Source organism: Armigeres subalbatus, chromosome 1, assembly GCF_024139115.2.
Source record: "Armigeres subalbatus isolate Guangzhou_Male chromosome 1, GZ_Asu_2, whole genome shotgun sequence".
In the NCBI taxonomy this organism is placed as follows: domain Eukaryota; kingdom Metazoa; phylum Arthropoda; class Insecta; order Diptera; family Culicidae; genus Armigeres; species Armigeres subalbatus.
Window position 1 is genome coordinate 257,428,515 of NC_085139.1, and position 27,947 is coordinate 257,456,461.

A 27,947-nucleotide genomic window follows, 5' to 3' on the forward strand; every position below is an offset into this window, starting at 1 on the left:
ATTCAAGTAATGGTTTTGACTTCTTGGAAAACTAACCGAATTGATGTTCTGTACCATAAAGTACTCTATACAGTAGGTTATCGAAATGGTATAATGTTCACCTGATTCAACGTATATATGGTAATGAAATACTAGTTGCGGAAATCCAATTATTTTTAGCAAAATGACCAAAAAGTTATCTAACTCCATATCTCTCTTGTTGTTTATTCAAATCGTTCACAATTACACATGATAATAGTTGGCCAGAATACCTGTCAAACTGAGGCAGTGCTGCTAGTTTATATATTTTCATTACTCCAAAAAATCGAAAACGTACTCTTACCCCACGCGCACTCTTGCCCCACTCTACTCTACCTAATATTTCTATGTAAAACTAGTTTTTACGTATTTTTACGTCAAATTGATCCATTTTGTACATCGCGCAACGTAAATTTTAATTGATGAAAATGTTTCTGTGAGTGCGCTAAAGTAGTGTAATATTACTTGCTTAATTAGAGAATATATTACAGTAAGAATGGTACATATCATTTTTGCTTAGAATCAAACAAAATATTACATTTAAAAGTGATATATTACGAAAAATATATGTAATATTACGTAACCGAATCAGAACTGTCAGTCAGTCAAGCGATAAGTTCTCACTTTGAATTTTGGTGTTTCGTTCGTCTAAAGCAAAACATATTTTGCGGTAAACTTAAATCTTTGAGAAGATTGTTTCTCACGGACAATCGATCGCCATCTTCAGCAAGGAATCGGCATTCGACTGGTACAATGGAATCCACCAGGTAAGACAATCTCCGATGCACGAAAGCTGCAGCAAACTTTCAATTTGTTATTTTCAAACTGGTTCCATTTCCCTTGCAGGACAACGATCCGGCGGAATCATGATAGTTCATTCATCAACAAACGAGTGCACTTACCCAGGAAGGAAGCAAAATTAAATTAAACCGCATTGTTGGATACGTACTGAGTACGTTTAAAGGAAACGAAGACGAAGCAGATAAATCTAACGGGTAACATATTCAAAGCACGAAAATAATTCAAACTGAAGTGGAATCAATATGATATTAGCTTTTTGCCTTTCTCGTATACTAAGTATACGTAAAGGCTATAATTTCACTCCAAAACCAAACTTTTGATAGAAGGCTCAGCGACCCATAGTGTTATATACCAATCAACTCAGCTCGACGAATTGAGGTGATGTCTGTTTGTGTGTATGTATGTATGTGTGTGTGTATGTGTGTATGTGTACAAATTTTGTAGACACACTTTTTGGAACTTAGCATTACCCGATTTACTCGCAACAAGTTGCATTCGACGGGGAATGCGGTCCCATTGTTTGCTATTGAAAATTGGCCTGATCGGACATTGCATTTCGGAATTATTGAAAAATCATTGTTTTTTCCCAAGGGTCCCCCCTTGGAAAAAAAAAATTCAAAATCGGAGAAAAAATTTTTTTTTCAAGAATGGTGGAAATGCATAGTAATTAATGCAAAAACATGCAAAATGATAGAAAATATGCGATCTATCCCCCTAAAGTGCTTTTTTGACCTTTCCTATGTGATTTTTTCAGTACATTTTACGATGCACGAGAAAGGCATCATCACCGCTAGGTGGATTAATCTGGGTTTTTAACTCATTTTTGCTTTGTTGCTGATCGAATGATCATGCGGAATCTCAGCAGCTTTTCAGACAGTAAACGAACATAGTTTTTGTCTCGATCTCCATCTCACTGAACATATATTCATCTCAACGCGAAACAAAGAAATACGGCACCAAATTCGTCGCTTCTTCTTGTAAACATGAGAAAAATAATAAACAAATTTAAGGAAAAAATCAAGTTCCTTACCATTGCTTTGTTTTTAATGAGATGAACATCGGTGCTATGAGATGAAATCCAGGAGCAGTTTCCCTACTTGTTGTAAACGCTCTACGGATTTTTACCAAATGATTGAAAATAATAGTGATGTCTAGTAGGCTATTTCTATAGTGAAGTGCTATGCCGGAACTGAAGTTTTCCGTCAATTATAAAAGTATGAACTAAAAATTCAAAATATTTTGCAATTTGAAGATCTGAAAAAAATTTAAATTCTAAAATTAAAAACAATAAAAAAAAAACAAGAGCTAAAAATGAAAACTTGAAAAAAATAATGATTATAAAATTATATTTTCATAATTGAAACATTGTGCTGTTCAATAGATGGTCTGCCTTTCTCCCTTTCACCCTCTATCGTTTCTTTTTCGCGCCCTAGCGAACGGCTTTCAATCTGATGATTTTCAATTATCTTTCGATTATCTACTCCTTCATACTTTAAGTAGAACTGAATGATAAAGCCGATAAACAAATCATTCATAAAAAAAAATATAATTTGAAAAATTTTAATCCAGTTTCTACGGAAATTCCTTTGGAGATTCCTTCAGGAGTTCTTTCCGAAATTCTTCCACGTGTTCCTTCGGAAATTCCTTTAAAAATATCTCCGGAAATTCCTTCAAAAGTTACTCTGAAAAGTCTACCAAAAGTTACTTCAGAAATTCCTCCTAGAGTTCCTTTGGAAATTTCTCTAGGAGCTTCATAGGATATTCCTCTTGGAGTTCATTGGAATTTACTCCAAAATCTGCTTCAAAAATACCTTCTGCAATTACTCTAGAAGTTTCTCCGGAGGTTCTTTTGGAAGTTTCTCCACAAGTTCCTCCTGGTATTCCTCCAGTTTCATAGGATATTCCTCTTGGAGTTCATTTGGAATTGACTCCAAAATCTGCTTCAAAAATACCTTCAGCAATTACTCTAGAAGTTTCTCCGGAGGTTCTTTTGGAAATTAATCCGCAAGTTCCTCCAGGAATTCCTCCACAAGTTTCTCCAGAAATTCCTCCGCAAATTGCTCCAGGAAATCGTCAGCAAATTCCTCAAGGAATTTCAACGAAGTTCATCTATTAATTCCAAGAGAAACTTAACTCAGGAATTCCTCCGCAAGTTCATCCAGCAATTCATTCGAAAGCTCCTTCAGGAACGCCTATAATATTTTTTTCGGAAGTTCCTCCAGGAATTGCTCCGGAAGATTCTGCAGGAATTCCTCCGAAAGTTCCTCCAGGAATTCCTAAGGAAAATCCTCTAGAAGATCCTCCAGAAGTTCCTCCACGAGTTCCTCCGAAAGTTCCTCCAGGTATTCCTCCGATAGTTCCTCCACGAATTCCTCTGGTAGTTCCTACACGAAATCCTCCGGAAATTCCTCCAAGTAAGCTTCCACAAGTTCCTCAAAGTATTGCTCCGAGAGTTCCTCCGGAAGTTCCTCCTGGAATTCCTCCGGAAGTTCTTCATGGAATTCCCCTGGAAGTTCCTCAAGGAATTCTCTCGGAAGTTCTTCGAGGAATTCCCCCGGAAGTTCCTCGAGGAATTCCCCCGGAAATTCCTCCAGGTATTCCCCCAGTAGTTGCTCCAGGAATTCCTCCGGAAGTTCCAACACGAATTCCTCCAAGTATTCCTTCAGAAGTTCCTCCAGGCATTTCTCCGGAAGTTCCTCCAAGTACTCCTCCAGATATCCCTCCGGAATTTCCTCCAGGAATTCCTCCGGAAGTTCCGCCAGGAATTCCTCCGGAAGTTCCTCAAAGAATACCTCCGGAAGTTCCTCAAGGAATTCCTCCGGAAGTTCCTCAAAGAATTTCTCCGGAAGTTTCTCAAGGAATTCCCCCGGAAGTTCCTCAAGGAATTCCTCCGGAAGTTCCTCAAGGAATTCCTCCGGAAGTTCTTCAAGGAATTCCTCCGGAAGTTCCTCCAGGAATTCCTCACGATGCTCCTCGTGGAATTCTCACGGAAGTTCATCACGGAATTCCTCGGGAAAATCCTTAAGGAATGCCACAGGAAGTTCCTCCAGGAACTCTTATGGAAGTTTCTCAAGGAATTTCTCCGGAATTTCCACCAGGAATTCCTTCAGATGTTCCACCAGGAATTCCTCCAGAAGTTCCACCAGGAATACCTCCAGAAGTTCTACCAGGAATTCCTCCGGAAGTTCCACCAGCAATTCCTCCGGAAGTTCCATCAGGAATCCCTCCGGAAGTTCCTTCAGAAATACTTCCGAAAGTTCCTCCAGGAATTCCTCCGGAAGTTCGTCCAGGGATTTCTCCGGAAGTTCCACCAGGAATTCCTCCGGAAGTTCCTCTCAGAATTCCTCCAGAAGTTCCACCCGGAATTCCTCTGGAAGGTCCACCAATAATTCCTGCGGAAGCTACACCAAAAATTCCTCCGGAAGTTTCACAAGGAATTCCTCTGGAAGTTTCTCCGAAGGAGCTTCCGGTGTATTTCCTTGAGGAATTCCTGGAAAAACTTTTGTTGGAGGAACTTTTGGAGGAGGTTTTGGATGAATTCCTGGAGGAACTTTCGGAGGAATTCCTTGAGGAACTTCCGGAGGAATTCCTGGAGTAACTTCCGGAGGAATTTCTGGAGGAATTCCTGGCGGAACTTCCTGAGGAATTCCTGGCGGAACTTCCTGAGGAATTCCTGGAGGAACTTCCTGAGGAATTCCTGGAGAAACTTCCGGAGGAATTCCTGGAGGAACTTCCGGAGGAATTCCTGGAGGAACTTCCGGAGGAATTCCTGGAGGAACTTCCGGAGGAATTCCTGGAGGAACTTCCGGAGGAATTCCTGGAGGAACTTCCGGAGGAATTCCTGGAGGAACTTCCAAAGGATTTCCTGAAAGAATTTACGGAGCCTTTCGGAGGAATTCCGGAGGAATTCCTGGAGGAACTTCCGGAGGAATTCCTGGAGGAGCTTCCGGAGGAATTCGTGGAGGAACTTCCGGAGGAATTCCTGGAGGAATTTCCGGAGGAATTCCTGGAGGAGCTTCCGGAGGAATTCCTGGAGGAGCTTCCGGAGGAATTCCTGGAGGAAGATCCGGAGGAATTCCTGGAGGAACTTTCGGAGGAATTCCTGGAGGAACTTTCCGGGGGAATTCCTGGAGGAACTCCCGGAGGAATCCCTGGAGGAACTTCCGGAGGAGTTCCTGGAAGAATTTGCGGAGGAATTCCTGGAGGAACTCCGGAGGAATTTCTGGAGGAACTTCCGGAGGAATTCCTGGAGGAACTCCGGAGGAATTCCTGGAGGTACTTCCGGAGGAATTCCTGGAGGAACTTTCGGAGGAATTCCTGGAGGAACTTCCGGAGGAATTCCTGGAGGAACTTCCGGAGGAATTCCTGGAGGAACTTCCGGAGGAATTCCTGGAGGAACTTCCGGAGGAATTCCTGGAGGAACTTCCGGAGGAATTCCTGGAGGAACTTTCGGAGGAATTCCTGGCGGCACTGACGGAGGAACTCCTGGAGGAACTCCCGGAGGCATTCCTGGAGGAACTTCCGGAGGAACTTCCGGAGGAATTCCTGGAGGAACTTCGGAGGAATTCCTGGAGGAACTTCGGAGGAATTCCTGGAGGAACTTCGGAGGAATTCCTGGAGGAACTTCCGGAGGAATTCCTGGAGGAACTTCCGGAGGAATTCCTGGAGGAACTTCCGGAGGAATTCCTGGAGGAACTTCCGGAGGAATTCCTGGAGGAACTTCCGGAGGAATTCCTGGAGGAACTTCCGGAGGAATTCCTGGAGGAACTTCCGGAGGAATTCCTGGAGGAACTTCCGGAGGAATTCCTGGAGGAACTTCCGGAGGAATTCCTGGAGGAACTGACCTAGGATGTCGTGGAAGAATTTCGTAGGAATTTCCGGAAGAATTCCAGAAGGAACTTCCGAATTTATTTCTGGATGAGCTTCCGAAGGAATTGCTGGAGGAACTTCCGGAGGAACTTCCGGAGGAATTCCTGAAGGAACTCCCGGAGAAAAATACCCTGAGGAAGTTCCTGAGGAATTCCTGAAGGAAGTTCCTGATGAATTCCTGGAGGAATTTCCTGAGGATTAACGGCAGGAATTGCTAAAGGAACATCCGAAGAAATTCTTGGAGGAGCTTCTGGAGCAATTCCTGGAGGAGCTTCTGGAGGAATTCTTGGAGTAGCTTCTGGAGGAATTCCTGGAGGAGCTTCCGGAGGAATTCTGGAGTATTGCTATAAGAATTTTCAGTGGAATTTCTGGGAGAGTTTCCAATGGAATTCGTGGAGGTATTTGCAAAGAAGTATCTGGAGGAATTTCCAGACAAACTTCCGGACGATTTCCTAGAGGAACTTTCTGAAGTATTTTAGGAAAATCTTCTAAAGAAATTTTTGGAGGAATTTCCTAAGCGATTTCCGGAGGACTTCCTGAAAAAACTTTCGAGTAAATTCCCCCGCCTACTTTGCCGATAACCAACAAGGTGACGCCGCCACGTCACCGCCGATGAAATATAATACATAAATAATGCTAAAATATTTAGTGAATTAAATTAGTTGAATGAAATATATATATCTTTAAAACAATTAAAATTTAACTTTGAAATTGAATATTAATAATTAAAAATTAAAAATAATTGACTAAAAAAATATTTATAAAAAAATATTACATTTTTTAAAATTAAAAGTTCAAGTTTTTGTGCATACAATAAAATTCGATTTGAATAAATAAAATTCGAAATTGTTGCATCTGAAAATGTATTTTCGAACATGAAAGAAAACTATCCGAATACCGGGATTCATCCTGACCTGTTTTTACGTCGTTTTTCAGTTACATCACAAATATTACGTCGCAAATGAATTACACGGCTTTAATTTGAAAAAGAATTATCAAGTACGTCAACTTTTGGTTACGTCAACATAATGTAATATAACATTATATTTACGACGGCGATGATGTGCATCAAATCTGATGTGATATTACTTTTTATTTTTTACTGTGAAGGCCTTCGACAAAGTTCCCCACGAGCTCACTATCAAGAAATTCAAATATCTGGGTTTTCCCGACTGGATAACGCAATGGCTGCACTCATATTTAAGTGGAAGAAAGGCCTTCGTCAGATTGAATAGCTCTCGTTCACGCGCGTTTACCATTACGTCCGGTGTCCCGCAAGGAAGTGTACTTGGACCTTTAATCTTTGTACTGTTTATAAACGACCTATGTAGTCGGCTAAAATCAGGCCAGTTACTGTATGCTGACGACCTAAAAAGCAATTTCATCACATCTCGATTGTTGTTCGCTTCAAGTCGATATAGACGAACTCCAACTGTGGTGTTCGGAAAATGGAATGGCGCTCAACATAACCAGATGCAAAGCTATATCGTTTTTCTCGCCGAAATACACGTATCGAAAATGGGTATACGATAGGTTCCACTCAATTAGAACGTGTAGATTTGATCCGCGATTTGGGGGTGACCATTGATACCAAGCTTCGTTTTAATGAGCACATCAGCATGACTACCGCGAAAGCATTTGCTGCATTGGGTTTCATTCGTCGAAATACAAAAGAACTTCACGGACATCTATGCACTCAAAGCACTGTACTGTTCAACGGTGCGAAGTATCTTGGAGTATGCAGTATGTGTGTGGTCCCCATACCACGTGACACAATCTATCAGGATTGAAAAGGTTCAACGATGTTTCATCAGATACGCCCTGCGTCGGCTTCCCTGGAATGATTCTGTAAACCTCCCGGACTATTCCAGCCGCTGCAAACTTATAGGCCTGGAGACACTTGCGCTTCGTCGGACTAATCTGCAAAGGCCGTTTGTTTTTGATATTTTAAAAAATGTCGTGCAGTGTCCATATTTATTGCAAAACGTTACGTTTTACGCTCCTTCTCGGCGTCTGCGTGAACGCGATCTTATTATGATTCAGCGTCACAGGACGTCATATGGTTTTAACAACCCTCTGGAAAACTGTTTTCGGTCGTTTAATAGTGCAAGTGCTGTTTTTGATTTTAATGTGTCTAAACTAGTTTTTAAGAATAGAATACGAAATATTAGATAAGAAGCAGTCTGAGGAGTTTTTTTTTATAATTCAAGACGAAGAAATAAATAAATAAATGTAGTAGGTATTGCAAAGTGTTCACATCAAGAGCCGACGACAGTTAGTGAAGTTATGGAGTCTCCTGAGAAAAAAATGTGAATGCATGCCATGGACGACAAGATGCTGTCCCATGCCAAGGACTTGAGAGCTGGTACAAAAGCCATGTGACCGAGAAATCATTGGTAGCCGATGGATTTTCAAATTTAAAGAAAACGAAACTGGTGAAATCGTCAAGTTTAAGAATAGGGTTGAAGCCCAAGGTTATAACCAAATTGTTTATTGAACGACTACTCAGTCTTACAATTATTACAACGAGTTTATTATTTACCCGACGTTTCGACACAGGGATTGTGTCTTTTTCAAAGGGAAATATTTTGGTGCAGGGTGTCGACTCAAATTTGAAAATAAAATTCCCTGACTTTCCCTGACTTTCCAGACCATTCCTCAAAAAATTCCAGATATGAAAAATGTTTTTTTTAATTCCTAGAAACGTAATAAAATCTCTGCATGTGTGAAATCATGTAAGTCCATATGAGTTCCTGAGCTACTAGAAACCTTATCACTTCTAGAAACAGAACATTAAGGATTTGTATATAGGTAATTCTGGTCGTTCACAAAGATTCAAGTAAATGCGCATAACTCCTGAAAGATTTTCATATTTCTAGACCAACATTTAAAAAAAGCGTAACAGCCTAAAATAAGATTTTACAGGTTTCTAAAATTGGCTCCAATCAATGTTATAAGTTTTCTGGTGCCTTCATCCACCATTAGGAATTCTCACGGACTCCCTGGAGTCGCAATATAGACATCCAAGACAACTGATGGACTTCTTCAAATCATTGAAGTATTCATTATCTTTCTGGAAATTTGTGTGAACTCTTGTATCTTTTGACACGACTTTTGAACTTCCAAACAGTCGGAGAAGCTTCTAGAAATCCTTCTAATGCCGTAAAAAATCGTACGGATTAGGTATTTTCGAGAACATCGAGAAACCTCCATTGGCTCTCAAGTATGTATGACAGTAAGCCCAGCAAAACACTTTAGCCACTGCAATACTTTAAATAATTTGGTCTGTATTATTAATTTGAACACCGTCTTCAATTTATAGATTCTTTCACGAAGATATTCAATTTAAATTTGAGTAAATACTATACAATCTACCAAGTTTTTGGAGTAGAGCTTTTGAAAAAAATCTACTGAACATCTATAGAGGAGATTTTTGTGATTTTTACTTATCAGTGAGAATTCTGAGGTAATTTCTGTACAAAATTATCATAGATCAAGCAGAATATTTCCCGATCAAGTTGTTTAAAAAACGTCAGCAGCGAATGTAAAACTGAAACATTATTGTTGATAACAACATTCCGCCTCTTGCGTCCTATCATAATTATGGAGTATCGTGTGACGTTTAATTGAGACCTTCGCCACCTACGTATGTGAGGTAGACCGTAATATATTATGATGCTCTTTTATCCACTGTCATTCTCTCTGCAAGACCATTATTTTGACCACCTAAGGACGTGAGGATCGACCAATGACTGCAAGCCCATCATCAAATGGACGTTCCCGAAATGTTTTTAAAACATTACCTACAGAATCTTGTTTAGAGATAATATTCATCGTTTTATTTTTTAACAATCTTCCTAGTTGATTGTATGTTGAACGGTTCTGAATAAAAGCCTATTTCAGTCATTTGATTCAGTTTGGCCTGCTTTCACGAGATAGTTTTCAAACATTTGGGCGTTACATTTTCATCAGAAAGTAATGTGATATATTAGGTTTTTAATTAGAGTTGGTTACTAGTCAGCAATTAAAATTCATCAGGATAGATCGCATTATATGAAATGTTCCTATATCATAAGTACATCAACATAATTTTATAAGGAATGACTCTCCCGATTGATGATTAAGTACCGCCATCGGGGGTGACAATGGGTCTGGGGGGGTGAGAATGAGTCAACGCTCTCACCGGCAGTCTGGAGGTCGTACAGCAAAATCGTTCAAAAAGGTCTCTTATATTTTAGTCTTCTTGCCCTCAGATACATTCAATCTATTCTACAAGCATTCTAAGTAGCTGAAACAGTGACCCATTCTCACCCCCATTTGACCCATTGTCGGTATTTGAACAAATTTGCAGAACTTATTTTGCTTGATGGGAACATGACTCAAACGCTAGTAATAAGGAAACTGCAAACAATTCAAAACGACTCCGACACAAAATCACTCAAACTAAATAATCTAAAAAATAAAAGGGGAGTTAAAAAAATTCTATCAGGTCTCAACAGTGACCATTTGAGCAACGTGGCTTTTAACCTCTGTTATTGCTTAGAGATTAATAGAAACAAACTCGATCACAATGGGGAACATGAAAAGGCCTCGTAGTAGACTTTTAGTCTAGAGACTGCCAACAGCCACAAAAAAATCTTTACAGCTTGATAGTGGAGGCGGTTGTCGAATATAACTGCCTCAGAGTATTGTTTATCGGTTATGCAGTCTGATGACCAGCTAAAGCGCAATATTAATTCTGATCCGGATCCGACGTTTCAGTACTTTTATCGGTCCCTTTTCAATGGATTAAAATTGGTTCAGAGTTTCATTGTCATAAGTGTCCTTAGTTTAGTATACATTGCTAGAAATAAAAAAAAACACTATAAATAAATATCAATATTGGGTTTGTGATTTTTTTCCCTGACCTCAATCAAAATTCCCTGACTTTCCCTGACATTCCAGGTCCAAAATGAAATTCCCTGACTTTCCCTGACGTTCCTGGTTTTTCCAGGTAGTCGACACCCTGTGTTGTTTTTCCCCTTAAGAAAGACACAATCCCCGAGTCGAAACGTCGGATGAATAATAAACTCGTTGTAATAATTGTAAGACTGAGGAGCCGTTCAATAAACATAATTAAAACGTACAGTCGAACCATAATCAGTAAGTTATAACCAAAAAAAAGGTGTAGACTTCGATCAAGACTACGCGGCGGTTGTAAGTCGAACGACTATGCGAAATTCATTGGTGATTGTTGCAAAGTCTGCGTATCTTTATGGGAACATCGAAGAGGAGATATTTATGAAGCAACCTCCACGTTATGAAGTCCCTGATACGGACGACTGGGCTCGCAGGCTGATAGGAAGTATCAATGGTTTGAAATAGTCTACTCGATGATGGTTTGAGTAACTTACGGAAGTCTTGACGGAGCTTGGATTTAGCAGGAGTTCAACGGACCAGTGCCTGTTCATCAAAATCCTAAAGTATAGCAGTTTGCATTTGTGCGAGACTTATGTGATCGACGTGAAGTTCAGATATAGTACTGCCCAACCACGTCGATGGTGGCGGATATTTTAAAGAAATCAACTTGGCAGTATCAAGTATTTTCTCAAAAATGTTGCAGATGATAGATTAGGTGCTTTTGGCGAGTATATTAAGTATCCGAGTAAAATTCTTCAGAAAGATGAACCCCTCGTTAGTTATACACGATATCATTTTAATAGACCCCTCGATTTTTGTCAATTCTTGACTCACCAAAACTGTCATAACTCCAACATTCCTCAACCGATCTTAGAGATCAGCATATCGTTGGAGAGAGGAAGAGTGTATCCTCAATTTGCAATAATAAAAATAGAATCAGCCATATTGAATTTGATCGCCATCTTGGATGTCTTTTTGAAAACTATTTTTCCGCAAGGTCGCAACCACCGATTTTTAAATATTGATACATCGATGTAAAACTTAGCTTATATTGTGATACTACTTGATACTTGATGGGCTACAGCTCTTCGATGAATCTACGCCGAATGGAGTATCCTTATATTGTGCATTATGTCCAAAAATATCAGGTGTATGTTTTTTTTTATCAAAAGTTATGTACGATTTACCAATACCAAAATTCTTGAATTATTTAATACAATAACTTGAATACGGCTCCGTTATGCTCAAAACGCCCTTCAAATAAAATACTGTTGTAGATATGCTTTTAATTTTCGAAACATATTTGGCTTAGAATAGTGTATGAAATCAAGAAACTGACGTCGAGGTATCATATTAACCATAAAAATAATGTTCGCCTTCAAACATAATTTGGTAAATCGTACATAACTTTTGATAGAAAAACATACACCTGAGATTTTTGGACACAATACACAATATAAGCTAAGCTCCCATCGATGTATTAATCGTTGGTTTATCCATACATCACTTTATTCTGAAAAATAATCTTCGGCTTGTTTATTACACGACTATGATTTATGTCATCCGATGTCATCCAGTATGCTCAACCCACTGGTATGAATCTAGAACGGGCTAGGTGGTAGTGTCAGGGCCTGCAGATCAAGAGGTCCACGGTTCAAGGTGCCGAGTAGATAAACATTTTTTCTTGTCAAGTCTAATGGAAAATGTCATGTTTCCAATGACCTTTCGTGCTCGTTAACTACATTTGAATGTGATTGATTCTATACCCTCCTCCTAGTTAGTACATTACTGACTAATTTCAAACAACCTTCAATTATTGAGTTTATAATAAGTTTATGTCCACTAATTTTGGGGTTATGGTTTGATATTGGGAGGGATCGATCCGGTTTTGTCTGTGACATGAGTGTGGTATAATAACAAAGGAGAGGGTAACAAACAAATCAGGGGGTGTTTTTTAACTTTAAGGTTTTTTATCACGCTCTATTTGAAATAAGTCTCCGACTGCGACAGATCATCGACAACATGGAATTAGCCACCTGGATTGATAAAAAAATCTGTTAGGTGCCTCGAACCGCAGACCTCTTGATCTGTAGGCCCTGCCACTACCACATAGCCCACTCTAGATACATACCAGTGGGTTGAGCATACTGGATGACATTGCTCATAAATCATAGTCAACATTGATTTAGCATGGGGAGAATGGTCTTGCTTGACTACTCTATTCAAATGTTGAGTATTTCATAAAAACTGCATTATTTTTTTACATGCTGAAGATTATTTTTCAGAATAAAGTGATGTATGGACGAAACTTCCGCAACACTCAAGAAAATGAACGGAAAATTAAATTGGGCACATATTGAAAATTTATACTACCCCCAGAAGCACCCAAAATTAATTTTCTGGTTTTTAGGCATTTTATTCACCTAAATCTACTGAATAAGAACTCTAAAGATCCTAGTATCAATGACAAAGTGGTAGATAATAGTCTAAAGAAGCTATTAACCACTAGTGCTCCTATTACGTGGAGTAAAATTGATGCATTCAGGCGTCATTTCTATGAAAAGGACTAAAAAATCACAAATCTCGTTTGATGCACCTCTAAATCTCCATGGATTTGGCTGAAATTTGGTCAGTAGACTCCATTCGAGATACTCATTGAACTAGAGGGATGACACTTTGAACCTCGAATACTTTTGAAAATGGTGAACAGGTCTACTGTTCATGTTATGCTTGAAACTAAAGAGTGCCATCACTAAATGAATCATTTGACTTTACTCTTCAAATTTAGATAAAAAATATCTGCATATGTTTTTAAGTTGCTGTGTCGATAACCCCGTGCAGTACTGCAAGTTTTCTTTGTTTTTTCGGTTTGAATCTAATCGGAAGTGGTCCTCGTTGCCAGTTCATCAGAGACATGCTAAGCTAACAGTTTTTGGGCTAAATTTACAAAGCAAAAAAACACACCACTGTCACGGAGCTCCTAGAACATGACTTAATTCCGAATGTTTGTTATTGTTCGCCGATATCGCTTAATTAAACACCCGACCATGTCCCGTTCTAAGCGCTGCACCCATGGCAGCGATAAAGACACAGACCCACATGTCTTTCAACGGCCATCGACAATAGATAAATAATGTGCTTCCAACGAAAGTTTACACCTTGGTCTCTGTTTTTTTCTTGATTGTAAACAAACCAATCACCATAACTGTAATCGTATCGCATATTGCTGATGTGTGCGCATCAAAAGACGCTACTGCTGCCGATGTTGCCCACGCCAGTGTTGCCACATTTTTTTCCAAAGCCATCTGTGTTTGCTTGCTAAAAAATCTTAATTATCTGTGATTAGCATAAAAAATCTTTGATTTAATCTGTGAAACCTTATTAAAATCAGAAATGAAATCCATGTTTCGATTCGAAGTGCAATTTTACTTGTTTATGGCATGATTTTTTTAATTGAGTTATAAGATTGTTTTTTTTTTTCATTAGAATGTTCATCACTTATTTCAAAACATAAATATTTAACAAGCTATCATCAAAATTAAGATTTGTCCAAATAAAAGTTGATTTAAAATTTTCCCAACCAGAGGTACAGTAGAAAACATTCCACTAAAAAGCTCAAAATAATTTTCTTATCATTCGTAAATTGAAAAGTAAACACGTTTCAGAAATAGAACGGCTAGTGTACGAGCTTTTCTGATGGTTTTTGATATTTTATACAGCATAGTTTCGGATTCATTAAGTAATAGATGTATGGCAACATAAAATTAGAAATTTCATTTTCTATTCAATTTTTCGATGAATAACAATAACAATTGGGTTTACGTGTGGGTGTGATCTCGCGTGTGATGTGCATACATTGATTTGTTAAATTTTGATTTTAGCTCGGAAGTTAATGAAATGTTTTTAATTCCCTCTTTCCCCTTTATAAAACATTTGGACCGGAATATGACATTCATTGAGTCTGTACTCAAGCGTTTTCAAATTTCAGTTTTGTTAAGATTATATTGCTAAAGAAACCCTTTCAACCGCTGCTGATGAATGTGGTATAAGTAAGAAGCATGAAATAAACTTCCTTAACAATGGAAAAGCTAGCTTGCCGTTTGCTCGTTTATAGCAGAGCAATTTTCTCCAGGATGTTTCCGTATCGTCCGACTCGTTCAGTTGAATAGTTTTGCATAACATCATTGTCCTTAGTTCGCGGAACTAGTTTTCGATTGATTGATTGTCATCACTGTCACAGAAGTATGAGAACATCTTGAGAATTTAATTGAAGCTTTCATTTTAATTTCATCCAGAATTTTGGGATCAATCATCGATGCTATTTTTAGTACTGGGTCATCAAAATCAAATTGCTTGGAGATGTTTCGAATCAGTTCGACGTAGAGGCTATTGTGTAAAAAGCATCCTTCGTTGATTCGTCTGTTGAACTGGATTTAAGGTGTTCTTCTGCCTTTATGCCGACATAGATGTCCGATTTCTTCCGCAGATGCTTCTCGAAATCATTCATCTTAACATTGTCGAAGTTTTTTAAGTAGTTTTCGGTGCAAACGTTTGCGAGCAGAATCATCAACAGAGATTTCAGCTCGTTATGCATGTTGCAGACCTCAGGAGTTTCAGACTGAAAGAGCCGGTTTGATTTGTTAATGATTGGAGGCACATATTTAAAAAAATAAAGAAGTGCCATTGTCATTGGATCTTTACGATGGCATAAAATCCGATTCGCCGTTTGATTCTTATCGCAATTGTACTGAAGAGAAAAAAACATGACCAACTCTGAGAATCGTTCAATATTCCTTTTAACGACGGATTCCAATGAAAGCCACCTGGTGGCAGAAGGATGCAACACTTTCAACGGCTTTACTTCCAGTATGCTTTGGACAAGTTCAAACTCTTTGGAACGCTTTGGACTGCATGAGAGATAGCTGTAGATGTCTCGCATAAGCTGTTCCAAATACATTGGAAGCTTTTCGCAAGCGTAGCTTGCACAAAGAGCCAACGAGTGACAGGTGCATTTTATGATAATTAAGTTTGGACAATCATTTTTCAAAAGCTTCATAACTGATCTTTCCAACCCCATCATGACTTATGCTCCATCGGACCCGAAAGCAACCAGATTCTTTTTATAGTAAATACCGTCGATTTGAAACTGTTTGATGATAGTGTCGTAGATGGTTTTGTGATCAGCAAGGTGAAGCTCAGCTGCTTTGTAGAGAAAATCTCTGACCTGTAATGTTGAAATATTAAGTTGAAGAAAAAACGTTAATTAGAACCCTGTTCAATTAGGCAGTTCGAACTTATTTGAATTTACCTTATTCGAGTTTGTTTTTACAGTAGACGTTCGATAGCTGTAAGTCATTTAACTACAATGCTTTTTAACTGCAATTCGATAGTTGCAACAGTTTTGCAGTTATCGGACCGCTAACCTTCAAACTGATGTCAGACTCAATGACAGCTGCATTGCGCTGCACATTTAGATGCACTTTTATTGCATCTGACGTCGATTGACAACCGTTTGACGTCTAGAATGCGTTGCAGTTATCGAACGGCATTCGTTAACTGAAAAGTAAACATTTTGCAGTTATCGAACGGCTACTGTACTTCAAGATACTTCAAACTAATTTTTGCATCGAGATTAAAAAGGTCGAATAAAAGAGAAAACAAACCCGAAAGCAATTGTAATTTACTTTGATCTCCCATTGAACAGTACTATAGAAAATAAATTACCCTGTATAACTCATCACTATCATCTTCTACCATCCTGATAACCATCACCAGTGTTTTTACAGCCCCAATGTCGGTTGACTCATCGATTATAAGCGAGAAACGTGAAGTTTGCATCATTTTCACCAGCTCGTCGTGTTGAACCTCGGCAATCACTCCATTTACTATTGCGGTGGCCTTCGTTCTGCCCAACGATATCTTCGAAAATAGCTTCGAATCAGGATCAAGAGTTTTCAACATGTCAGTGAGCTTATCAACCGCTGCGAATGAAATATTATTCTCGACAGCCCATCCACTTATTTTCAATTCCGCTTCGGAAACCGTGCTTGAGTTTGAAGTTAGTTTACTGATTTTTGGATTGTCGGTAACAATTTTTGTTGAAGCTTCTTTATGGCGCTTGGTGCCCAAATGGGAACTAAGGTTCGATTTGCCTCCCTTTGCAATATTGAGCTTCTCAAGGCAAATTTTGCACCAAACATAGTTGGTATCATTTTCATACTGCTCAAAACATTGAAAGCCGGATGTATTCAACCATTCCTTTTTAAACTTCTGCATAAATACTTTTTTCTCCGATTTCGTTATTCGCCGTTCGGGTTCTGAAACAGGATCGCGATCACCTTGGATATGTGTTGGGGCTTCGGTATCACACAATGCAGTGACAGCTACATCTGCACAAATTAAAATACACGCATGTGCAAATTAGTCGTAAATAAGCTTATGTGAACAAATTACATTATTATGTTTACAAAAGCACAAACACAGCTTTAGGTGCGTGCCAGAGTAAAAACGATGTGCGATGCGACGTCAAATGTAAAGCAAAAAGATCCCAAAGTATTGATGTCAGATTAAAGGTTGATGTCAGATTAGACGGGTCTACGTGACGTCGCGCGAAAAATGCACGTAAAAGAATAACAATCAATAATACGGAGCTGTCAAATCGTATGGATTCGATCCGATTCGTACTGTGCGTCTAATCTGGCCGCACACTATTTCTCATTAGCGAACAATCGGACCGAATTCCTGGGAATTTTTTTTTTGCTCATACTTATATACATAGTTACACATCACAATTCATGCAGGTAGTTTGACTGATATGTGGAACGGTAAAATCCAGAACCCTAGTTCTAGCGGACAATGCACTATCCGACTATACTATCGTGCCATCAGCATAATGTAAACACTTTAAACACTTTATAGCAGATGAAAATTCCTGTTTACATTATGCTAATGTCACACCAGTATTTTCGGATAGTGCATTGCCTGCTAGAATTAACGAATATGTAAATATGGAATAAAATATGTGAAAGTCTCGCTGCAGTAGTTTGCGAAGATTTGATGGTTTGGTGTGATAAAGAATGGTTCCTTGTTGCAGTCATCAATCACGGTTGTAGCTAATATACAAACCAATTGACTTATTAACAAAATATAAAATCGATTAAAAGTAATCGACCAATACAGCAACGCCTTTTCGATTCTAATTGCGAGAAAGAGAGAAATGTTAAAGTTCAGAAGGACTAAATGTTCATTTTAAATTTTAAAGAAATGATATTGTCTCTGTAAAATGCAAAAAAAACAAAGATGAACGAGATCTTTTCAAATCATCAAATTGACGTTTGAATCTTTGTTTACAAAAGCAGATAAATCGTTTTGAAAATTTGGTATTGAATTCGAGACTGAAAATCTATAAATCAGTGATTGTTTTCTGTTTTAAAATGTTATTTAAACATCGCCGCTATTCCGAATATATTGCCATATGCATAGAAAATGATCATTGCCTTACAAGGTTCAGGTTTTGTGAAATCAATCAATCAATAAATGTATGTAGCTTATAAAATCATTTTGTTTTGCCCACTTGAATACAGCAGGTAGTTTTATCTGCAGCAGGTAAAGTTGCTACAAGACAAATTATCACGGAACTTGCTTCAGTTCTCCTCATTAGACCACAGAACTTACAGTTGAAGGTAACATAAATAAGAGACTGTCGACTCTGTCGCATAATCGCTGCAAGCAAAATTTTATTGACATCATCGCGACCTTATATCAGGAAAACATATTTTCTGCCAATGGTCTTCACCGTTTTAATATTTTTAAAACCGAAAATGCCGTAAATTTGTACTGAATAATATTTACCTGGCTCCGTAACCGAAACTGCATTAGGAAAGGAACTCCGCGAGAACAGCTTGGACTAATATTTATCCATTGTATTGCTGCTGCGGCCTTTGTTCTTCGACGTTGTTTTCCCGTACATTTTCTTTGGCGGTTCTGCTTTTAGTATGAGGGTAACTAAAAATAAACAAGAGAGATAAACAAATATCAATCACCACCAGGAGCACCAGACTCTTTTAAGATAACAATAAAAAATTAACTAAGCACTGATACATTTGTAGCGAATAGACTAATGGCCAATTTCTTCACCTCCGCTTAGGCGCTAAACCAGGTTTAAACGTATGGGAAAGCACTGCTTAAGATACCCATACGCTTAAACTTGGTTTAAGCACTAAGCGGAGAAGAAATCGGCCATAAGAAATGAACACCTTATAGACAGTTCTAGCTAAACAAATCATTCCATTAGAGAATTGGCTGCATAGGTTTTACACTTTAAATTGTTTCATCTTTTTGTCATTCTAGTACAACAAAGTAGTACCAAAAGGCTATTATTTCACGCCGAAAACGCACTTTTTTAACATTACATAACCTAGATCTAGGTTTCCAGGAGGCCAAAAAGTATAAGCAAACCATTATTTCAACCCAGTAGATTTTACGCGCTTAACATTTCAAACGGATTTACTTACATCAAAAAAGATAATGGATCACTATTATTTTAAAATTTTCACTAAACGCGAACAAGGTAAACAGTAATTTAATCGAGAATTTAATGGTTCTGATTCTACTCGAACCACACGTTGCAAACCGCTGCGTTTCATGGATTTCAAACGACACGAAGACTGATTCTACTGAGTAGTAGTGTGCGTATTCAAATTCAAAAGTGGAAAGCAAAGGAGGAAAGTAGATGATTATTTTTTCAACGAACGAGTACTGGAAACAGCTGGAAACCGAACGAAAAATTTGACAGATTGCAATAAATGCCTCATTGGCCAAATTAGGGCACGTCTGCTTTTAACAAACACGGAAAGTAAAAAAAATCTTCATAGATTTTGATATTTTTAAAAATCTTTGAAATCTGTGAAATTTCTAAAATCTTTGATCTTTTTCAAAGATATCTTTGAAAAAAAAAGGTGAAAAATCTTGGAAATAAAGATAAATCTGTGAATGTGGTAACACTGGCCCACGCACTAGCGGCTGGATAAATATTTTCATTCCAATAACCGCTGGGTTTGTTTTGAATCCATATTGCCCGAATGTTTACTGTCATCGGTGGCCATCAGACCACCGACGATTGATGATGAATGTCATATGCGAGTTCGAGTTCAAACTTTGAGGTTCGGGTGGTGACAACGACGACACCGATCGAAACTGGCGGCGCACCGTTATCGATTGCAGACCAAAAATTTTATGTGACCGACCGATCGTTTTAACTGTCCGATTGTAAGCATGGCTGGCGGGGTTTGCTTCAATAACTGTACGTTCGACGACCGTTGACCGTTGCTGATTACTCGGTTTGATGGATTTTCGGCGGTCTTTCAATTTCGGAATGCTAATTACCGAGTCGCAAAGTTTTTTTTTGTTTTTCGCCAAGACGATAACGCCCACGAAAGATTAAATTTTATGTTTCGATTCGGCGGAAATTGCATTCTCAACTCAGTGGGAGAGTCGATGTCGAAGCGGATCGACTCGACGACGTCGACGGCAAGGCACGTTTCTGTTTTCGCCCTTGAGGGTGAATTCCGCTGAGCTTCCTCATGCGTGACCGACCGTTCGTTCGAGTGCTCTGACTGACTGGCATGGTAATTTTTGCTCCGCAAAAAATGCACTTTTTTCCTGCAGGGCTCCAAATTGAGGTACTCACCACGAATCCGTGACCAATTAGTCCACCAAGACTCGGTAATTTATGTGCACTGTGTTGCAGCAGCCAGCAGCGCAAGTTTTCCACGGAAGAACGAGCGTAATTTCATTCAAGTTTTAAAAATAATTTAGCCGCGTTGGCTTTGTGCGGGGTTATGAACTCATTCCGAGTCTTCAACTGGTTCGGTAGAAGCCGCCGTATGCGTCACGATTCAATTTGGATTTGCATATCAACCACGAAGACGGCGACAACGGCGACGACTGCCGTGTCCTTGCCACATTCTATGGAAATTATTCGCCAGTCGTCGCCGGCCACGTCCTCACTGTGCTAAATGCCCGCACATAAACAATGCCTGCTATTCTTTTCGTTTCTATCCGTGGCGATCTATCAACAAATACGAATGTGTGTGTGCATGTGAATTCCCCGCTGAAACAATTGAAATTATTAATGAAGAATTTATTCAGAAATATTCTTCCACAACAGACCCATTTTGTTGCAACTCACGCGAGATGATGATAACGGATGCGATGCGGTCGTGAAACGGGAGTCGAGGACGCGGCGGCGGCGACGACGGTATGATAAATGAAAACAAATTCTTGTGATCGGTTTTTATTGCCGCGTTGCTGACACCACAAGACTAAACGTTGTCGAGTCGAGTCAGAACCGCGCTTCTGTTTGTCTCTACTGATTATGTTTTTGTTTTTCGTTCCAACATAAACAACAAAGGAACACCGCGCGGTATCATTTTTCTTCGTTTCACCGATGGCAGCGCAACGCCGCTGCAGCGGTGACGGAATACAACTCGCCCATTATCGTAGGAGGCGATGATTAACCGCCGTTCGTAGAAACTCAGCACAACAGAGCTCTAATCTAACTAATAGTAGCTGATGACCGGTTTCGGAAGTGTGCGACCGGGCACGTGCGTAGAATGCGAAGAATTTCTTGATCAGTGCAGGATCGCGATTTAACGATTCAACTGCCAAAGGTGCTGCAAGGTGCGAGTGTGATTTCAGCAGGCCATTATCTTCGGGAAGCTATCGTTTATTTGCTCGCACACACCGCCTGACTCTTTGAAGGAAGTGCAGCTCGGCGAGGGAGGCTAACTGCAGTAAAATTTTATTGCTCAGGGTTGCAAGTGGAAAATTTGCCGTAGCGATATTCAGTTTGCTTAGGATTACGAATGTTTTATGACGCTTTCGATAAAACGTCTTTATAATTATTTATTATTTATGGCTTAATTCAAATTGCAATGATAAAAAGTGATCTTTCAATGTTTCTTATTAAATTTCACCATGACTTATTTAGGCTCACCTTCGAAATGCTTTACTAACAGGAGATGTATATTTTGCTCTGAATGACTATCATGCAGATTCCACGTGATTATGGCTTTGAAATTGTAAATGACTTTTTTAAAATTCCTGATCGTAATACCTGGTTTACAGTTGGGGCTTGGGTGATAAACCGGCCTACTTTTCCATTCCAATGAAATTGGTGCTTTAATGAACATTATGCAACTCAAACAGGTTGCACGAGTGGGTCTCATTTGAGTGCTATAATGAAAAACCAGCATTAGAACAATAGTTACATGACAACATTTAGCTCAACAAGCTTGAGTGAGTATTCAAAGAGTGTATTGTCTGTGTCACGTCCTGATGGAGGTGATCCGTAGCTTAGTTGGTTCAAAGCAAGGATGTTATCGATCATTTAATAATCTGCGTTCGATCATTTAGTAGTTTTCCAATAACTCATTTCAGAGGCTAATTTTCAAAATGTGTTGTATGGTGGACTTCTAGTGCAAAGGTTTATCTACAACTCTGCCTAACAGTTCGTTGTTTGAATTTCACTAACAACGGAGCTATAGTGCTAGTAGCAGTAACTTAGACTAAATGATTGCATATTTTGTTATCATTTAGTATAAGTATAGCAACTGGCACCGTAACTCCTATAGCAGTGGAATTCGAACATCGACCTGTTAAGGAGAGTTGTAGAAAAACTTTCGCAGTAAAAGTCCACCATACAACACATTTTGAAATTTAGCCTCTGGAATGAGTTATTGACAAACTACTAAGTGATCGAACGCAGATTACTAAATGATCGATAACATCCTTGGTTCAAAGCACCAGTCTAGCGTAACGATAAGTTTGGATATCGGAAACTTTTCAACATCATTGTTAGCAGGGTTTGCAGAATTCGCTCTTAATAGATAACGAACAACGATAAAAGAGAGGCTAAAACCTCTGCGAATCGTAACAAGCCATGAAAACAAAACTACAGCACTTGTATACAAGTTGAAAAATAAACTGATTCGAATAGGTGGCTTCCACCGATGAGGTTTGATAAAACGCTTTGTTCTCGCTCATTTCATGTTGAGGATCATATTTTTTCGCGCAGCTGTAAAACGTGTAAAACAAGTTGAAATGCACCATCAGAACTGGTGCCCCCGCAATTGGGGCTTACCAAAAGAAACTTATCATGGGTTGTAGCCCCCCGAATCAGTTCATTATCGTTACAGTTACCGAAAAACGTCTCTCACGGTATACTACCTATCGAGAGTGTATACAGACATGATAAGGGGTCGTACACATATAACGTAAGCACTTATGGAGGAAGGGGGGTCTGTCGTTTTCTTACGTTCCAAATAAATAAAAAATCATTTGTGTGAAAAAAATCTTACATGGGGGGAGGGCGGTCGAAAATCCCAGAAAAATTGCTTATGTAATAAGTGTACGACCCCTAAGTGAGAGATTTTTCTCATTCTCCTCTGGATTCAAACCCTGATTGTAAGTATAAAAGCATATGGAGACGCATGGTACCGTAAAACCCTGCTCTTTCGATAGTGATGGGGTGAAGCGAACGGGGTAAAGTCTTAATTAGACAAACTGGCTACCCTACACTTTCTATTTGCTTTTTTGTTTTGGTTCTTTCTAACTAGGCTGGATTAATAATGCAGGTGTTTTAGTTTTCCCATTGTGTTGTATGATGCGTTTCGCGTCTGATAAGAAAGTGTTGGTTCGGTTCGAGCGCAATCGACAGCAGAGCACGTGCTCCAACATTTTTCAATTCGATAAAGTGCCGAGTGATCGTGGAATGAATTAACACTACAAGTACCGATCCAAGATTTTTAACGTTAAGTACTTCAGCATCCAGAGCTCAACCGTTTTCTCAACCAAACCTCTTGATTTTTTCACAGGACAATCTTTGGGATGTCGAAAATCGGATGCTGAAGGCCGATTACATTTTCATGTATCGGCCACCGAGAACAGTCTTGTTTGTGGCTATCCAGCATGTTGCATGCAAGTCGTATCACACAGCAGAAACATTTGGATGAATCATAGTTAAGACAGGGGACCCGGATAAATGGCAATCGAACAATGCAACGATCATTGGATTCACGACTCGGACAAATGGACACAATGGACTCACGGGAAGATAGACCAGCAACGACAACAACAATTAATAATGGAAAAATATAAAAATAGATTCTGTGTGAATTCTGGCTGCAGAATACCATAGTAGATCTCGCCACAGTAGCGGTTAAGTAACACAGAGTGCCTATACCAAATAAAGTAAGGAATAAAAACAAATGGTTCAGACATGAAAATCTAAGGATTAATTTGTGATTTCAAAGAATAGTGAAATATTAATCCATGATCCATCAAAAACAAATCGTGACGAAGGGAAATGACGATTTAAATATTGCCAATCTTTATGGTTCCTTCTTGAGCAGAACATAACAATAGTTTTTTTTTTGTAAAATAATATTCTTGGTTTCAATGTAGTTCCAGGAAGATTTCCATGAGAAGTTTTTTCAGGAATTCCAATAGTTATATTTGGAGAAAGTCCAAGAATTATTCCTAGAGTTCCCGTAGCACGGTAGATCACTTTGACGTAGTGTGTTGCGGTGTAAGATCTACCAAACAGAGCCCTGGCTTAATCCATTTTTCTAGCTAGGGCAATAAGTTGTGGTAATTAAGGATTCATCGTATTTAGTCCCCGCTACCAACAGCAGTCTCAGAAATAAAACATAACTAATGTCACCTTGCAGACAGTTGAAAGACTCGAATTTTGAGGCTAGACTGTATGCAGCGGAAACAACTTTTCAAGCAATTAGTTAAAAAACCTCGGTACCCGGTCCTAGGCTGAACTGACTGCTGGAAAAATCGAGTCAGGGGTTTAAATACGTACTAACTCTTCTTGAACTGGTGAAGAGTGGTAGTGAGAGGAACACACGGGAGTTCTTATTACTGAACAAATTCTCTTGCTTGAAATGGTCTTGTAGACAGAGCTAAATCCCGGGTTTTAAGAGTTTTTCTGGTGATATTCTAGAAGCAAGACAAGGATGTGGCTAGGGCTCCGATGCATGGCCAAAAACAGTATTACTGTTCTGTTTTCTTAAGAAAGGATTGATTTCCTATTGATAATGGGCGCGCCTTCAATGGGATTACTCTCTGTGAAGGGTCTATAGCACCTTGTCATGGTGCTCTTGAGAAAACAAGAACTGTATCGAAACCGATACTGCATTGCTTCTCAATAGCACTGGAGTAATTCGACATGCACTTAAACACTAAGGATACGGGTAACACTACAATAGATCTAATAATTGGTCGCAGTGGTACACCCGAACAGGAAAAAAAAGTAGCCGCTAAGCTGCGAAGGCTAACGGAGGTCTTTCGTAGCTTAGTCGGTTAAAAGCACCAGTTTAGCGTAACGATAGGTTTGGATATCGGAAACTTTTCAACAGCAATAAAAGCATATGGAGACGCATGGTATCGTAAAACCCCACTCTTTTGATTGGTGTCGAGCGGATGGGGTAAAGTCTTAATTCGACAAACTGGCTACCCTACAACACTACAAGTACCTATCCAAAATTTTTACGTGAAGTACCAAGGTCGCTAAAAAACGTGGAACGACAACCTTCAGCATCCAGAGCTCAACCGTGTTTTCAACCAAATCTCTTGATTTTTTCACAGAATATTCTGTGGGATGTCGAAAATCGGCTGTTGAAGGCCGATTACATTTTCATGTATCGGCCACTGAGAACCAGCCGGATAGTTCCGTTCCACGTTTTTGCAGTCTATCCAGCATGTTGCATGCAAGTCGTACCACACAGCAGAAACATTTGGATGAATCATAGCTTAGAAAAGAAATCTAAGAATTATTTTGTGATTTCAAAGAATTTAATCCGGTATCCATGAAAAACAAAACCTGACGAGTTTCTTGAAGTATGACGAGTTTAGATGTTCAATGAAAAGATCGTGACGATGGCAGACGGCAGTCGCCGCGGTGGTTTAAATATTGGAAATTTTTGCGTAATATATGTTATATATGTATTCTTTCGCAGAACAGAACAATTTTTCAATGAGTACAATATGATAGCAAACAGCAGACTAAAAAGTGAATAAAATCTTTTATTTATTTATTTATTTATTTATTTACTGTGTCGTCAATCAATTTTGTAGACCTAGTTACTACATCTGTAGCCTTTACTCATAATAGTTAACAATAGTTCTTTGTATTATAATATTCTTGGTTAGAAATATTGTAATATTTGCTGCTTTTATGGTATCGTTTGGTCGATATTGTCACGATTTTATTAAAAATCAGCATCATCTGATTCAGAGGTCCATATTTAGCATAGTTTATTAATATTTAGCATAGTTTATGAATATCTGAAGGAATTCCAGGAAAAAGATGTGAATTCCTGCAGAAATTCCAAAAGTAGTTCCAGGAAGGTTTCCACTAGAAATTTCGTCAGGAATTCCAGTAGTAATATTTGGAGAAAGTTCAAGAATAATTCCTAAAGGAGTTCCTGGAGGAACTCTCAGAGAAATTTGAAGAAGTACACCTGGAGGATAGTCAGAAAGAAGTTCAGGATGAATTTCAGGAGAAACTTTCGAAAGAATTCCAGAAGAATCTATAGAGGAATCCAGCTTCTGTCATTCTGAATTCCCCCAGGAATTCATTCTGAATTCCCCCAGGAATTCATTCTGAATTCCCCCAGGAATTCATTCTGAATTCCCCCAGGAATTCATTCTGAATTCCCCCAGGAATTCATTCTGAATTCCCCCAGGAATTCATTCTGAATTCCCCAGAATTCATTCTGAATTCCCAGAATTCATTCTGAATTCCCCAGGAATTCATTCTGAATTCCCCAGGAATTCATTCTGAATTCCCAGAATTCATTCTGAATTCCCAGGAATTCATTCTGAATTCCCAGGAATTCATTCTGAATTCCCAGGAATTCATTCTGAATTCCCCAGGAATTCATTCTGAATTTCAGGAATTCATTCTGAATTCCCCAGGAATTCATTCTGAATTCCCCAGAATTCATTCTGAATTCTCCCAGGAATTCATTCTGAATTCCCCCAGGAATTCATTCTGAATTCCCCCAGGAATTCATTCTGAATTCCCCCAGGAATTCATTCTGAATTCCCCCAGGAATTCATTCTGAATTCCCCCAGGAATTCATTATGAATTTCTCCAGGAATTCATTATGAATTTCCCCAGGAATTCATTATGAATTCCCTCAGGAGGGAAGGTCGAGGGGTCAAAAGGTCAAAAGGAACAAAAGGTCGAAACAAAAATACTGCGTCAAAAGGTCGAAGGACAAAAGGACGAAAGGTCTTTCTTTTTTATTTCTTCTTTCTTATTTCTTCTTCATTTTTCCTTCTATTCTCTTCTTCCTTTTTCCTACCCACTTCATATGATTCCTTCCTTCTTTCTTCGTTCTTCCTTCCATATTTCATCTTTTTCATTTCTAACTTCTTTCTTTTTTTCTTTTTTCTTCCTTCGTTCCTTCACCTTTCTTCCTTTCTACCTTTTTTCTACCTTATTTCTAATTTATTTTTCCCTTCTTTCTTTCTACTTGCTTTTTTTTTCCTCCTTTCTTCCTTCTCCTTATTTCTTCTTTTTATTCTTTCTCTCTTCCCCCTTTTTTTCTTCAATTTTGTTTCCTGTTCTTCTTCCTTCTTTCTTTTTACTTTTTTCCTTTTTCCTTCTTTACTCTTCTTTTTTTGCTTCTCTCTCCCTTTTTTTTCTTTTTTCTTTCTCCTTTGATTCTACTTTCTTCCTTTCCCGTATTTCTTTTTCCTTTTTTCCTACCTTTTTCCTTTGTTCTTTCCTCTTCCTCCCTTCCTTTTCTTTTTCTTCTTTCTTTCTTCGTTCTTCCATCTTCCTTTCTTCCTTTTTTCTTCTTTCTTTTTTCCGTCTTTATTACTTCTTTCCACCTTCTTTCTTCCTCCCTTTTTCTTTCTTTTCTCCTTCTTTCTTTCTACTTTCTTTCTTCTTTTTCCTCCTTTCTTCTTTATTTCTTATCTCGTTTTTCATTCTTTTGCCTCCTTTATTTCTTCTTCCTTCATGCTCTCTTTCTTCCTACTTTCTTTTTCTTTCTTCCTTCTTTTCTTCTCTCTTCCTTCTTTCATCCTTCTTCCTTCCTTCTTTCTTTCTTCTTTCTTTCTTCCTTCTACTATCCTTCTTTCTTCCTTCTTTCTTTTTTCTTTCTTCCTTATTTATCTCTTCTTTGTTCCTTATTTCTTCCTTCTTTATTTCTTCTTACTTCCTTCTTTCTTCCTAATTTCTCTCTTCTTCCTTACTCATTTCTTCAATTTTTTCTCTTTTCCTGTTACTTCTTCCACCTTCTTTCTTTTGTTTTGCTTGATTGTGTCTCCTCTCATTC

General features: G+C 38.7%; 1 protein-coding gene and 1 long non-coding RNA gene across 2 annotated transcripts in view; one reads left to right on the plus strand and one right to left on the minus strand.

The window, feature by feature from the left end:
- Positions 1 to 23,851, plus strand: part of LOC134213112 (uncharacterized) — a 35,575-nt gene extending 11,724 nt beyond the window's left edge. The window contains exon 3 of the long non-coding RNA XR_009979406.1: positions 23,463 to 23,851. This is a non-coding gene — a long non-coding RNA (uncharacterized LOC134213112). The remainder of the gene's footprint in view (positions 1 to 23,462) is intronic.
- On the minus strand, positions 14,957 to 16,956 carry LOC134218905 (uncharacterized). The gene is given in 2 exon segments (XM_062697737.1): positions 14,957 to 15,811; positions 16,312 to 16,956. Coding segments are annotated over 2 exon segments (1,407 nt in total). The 5' UTR covers positions 16,864 to 16,956.
- Positions 23,852 to 27,947: the final 4,096 nt, after the last annotated feature.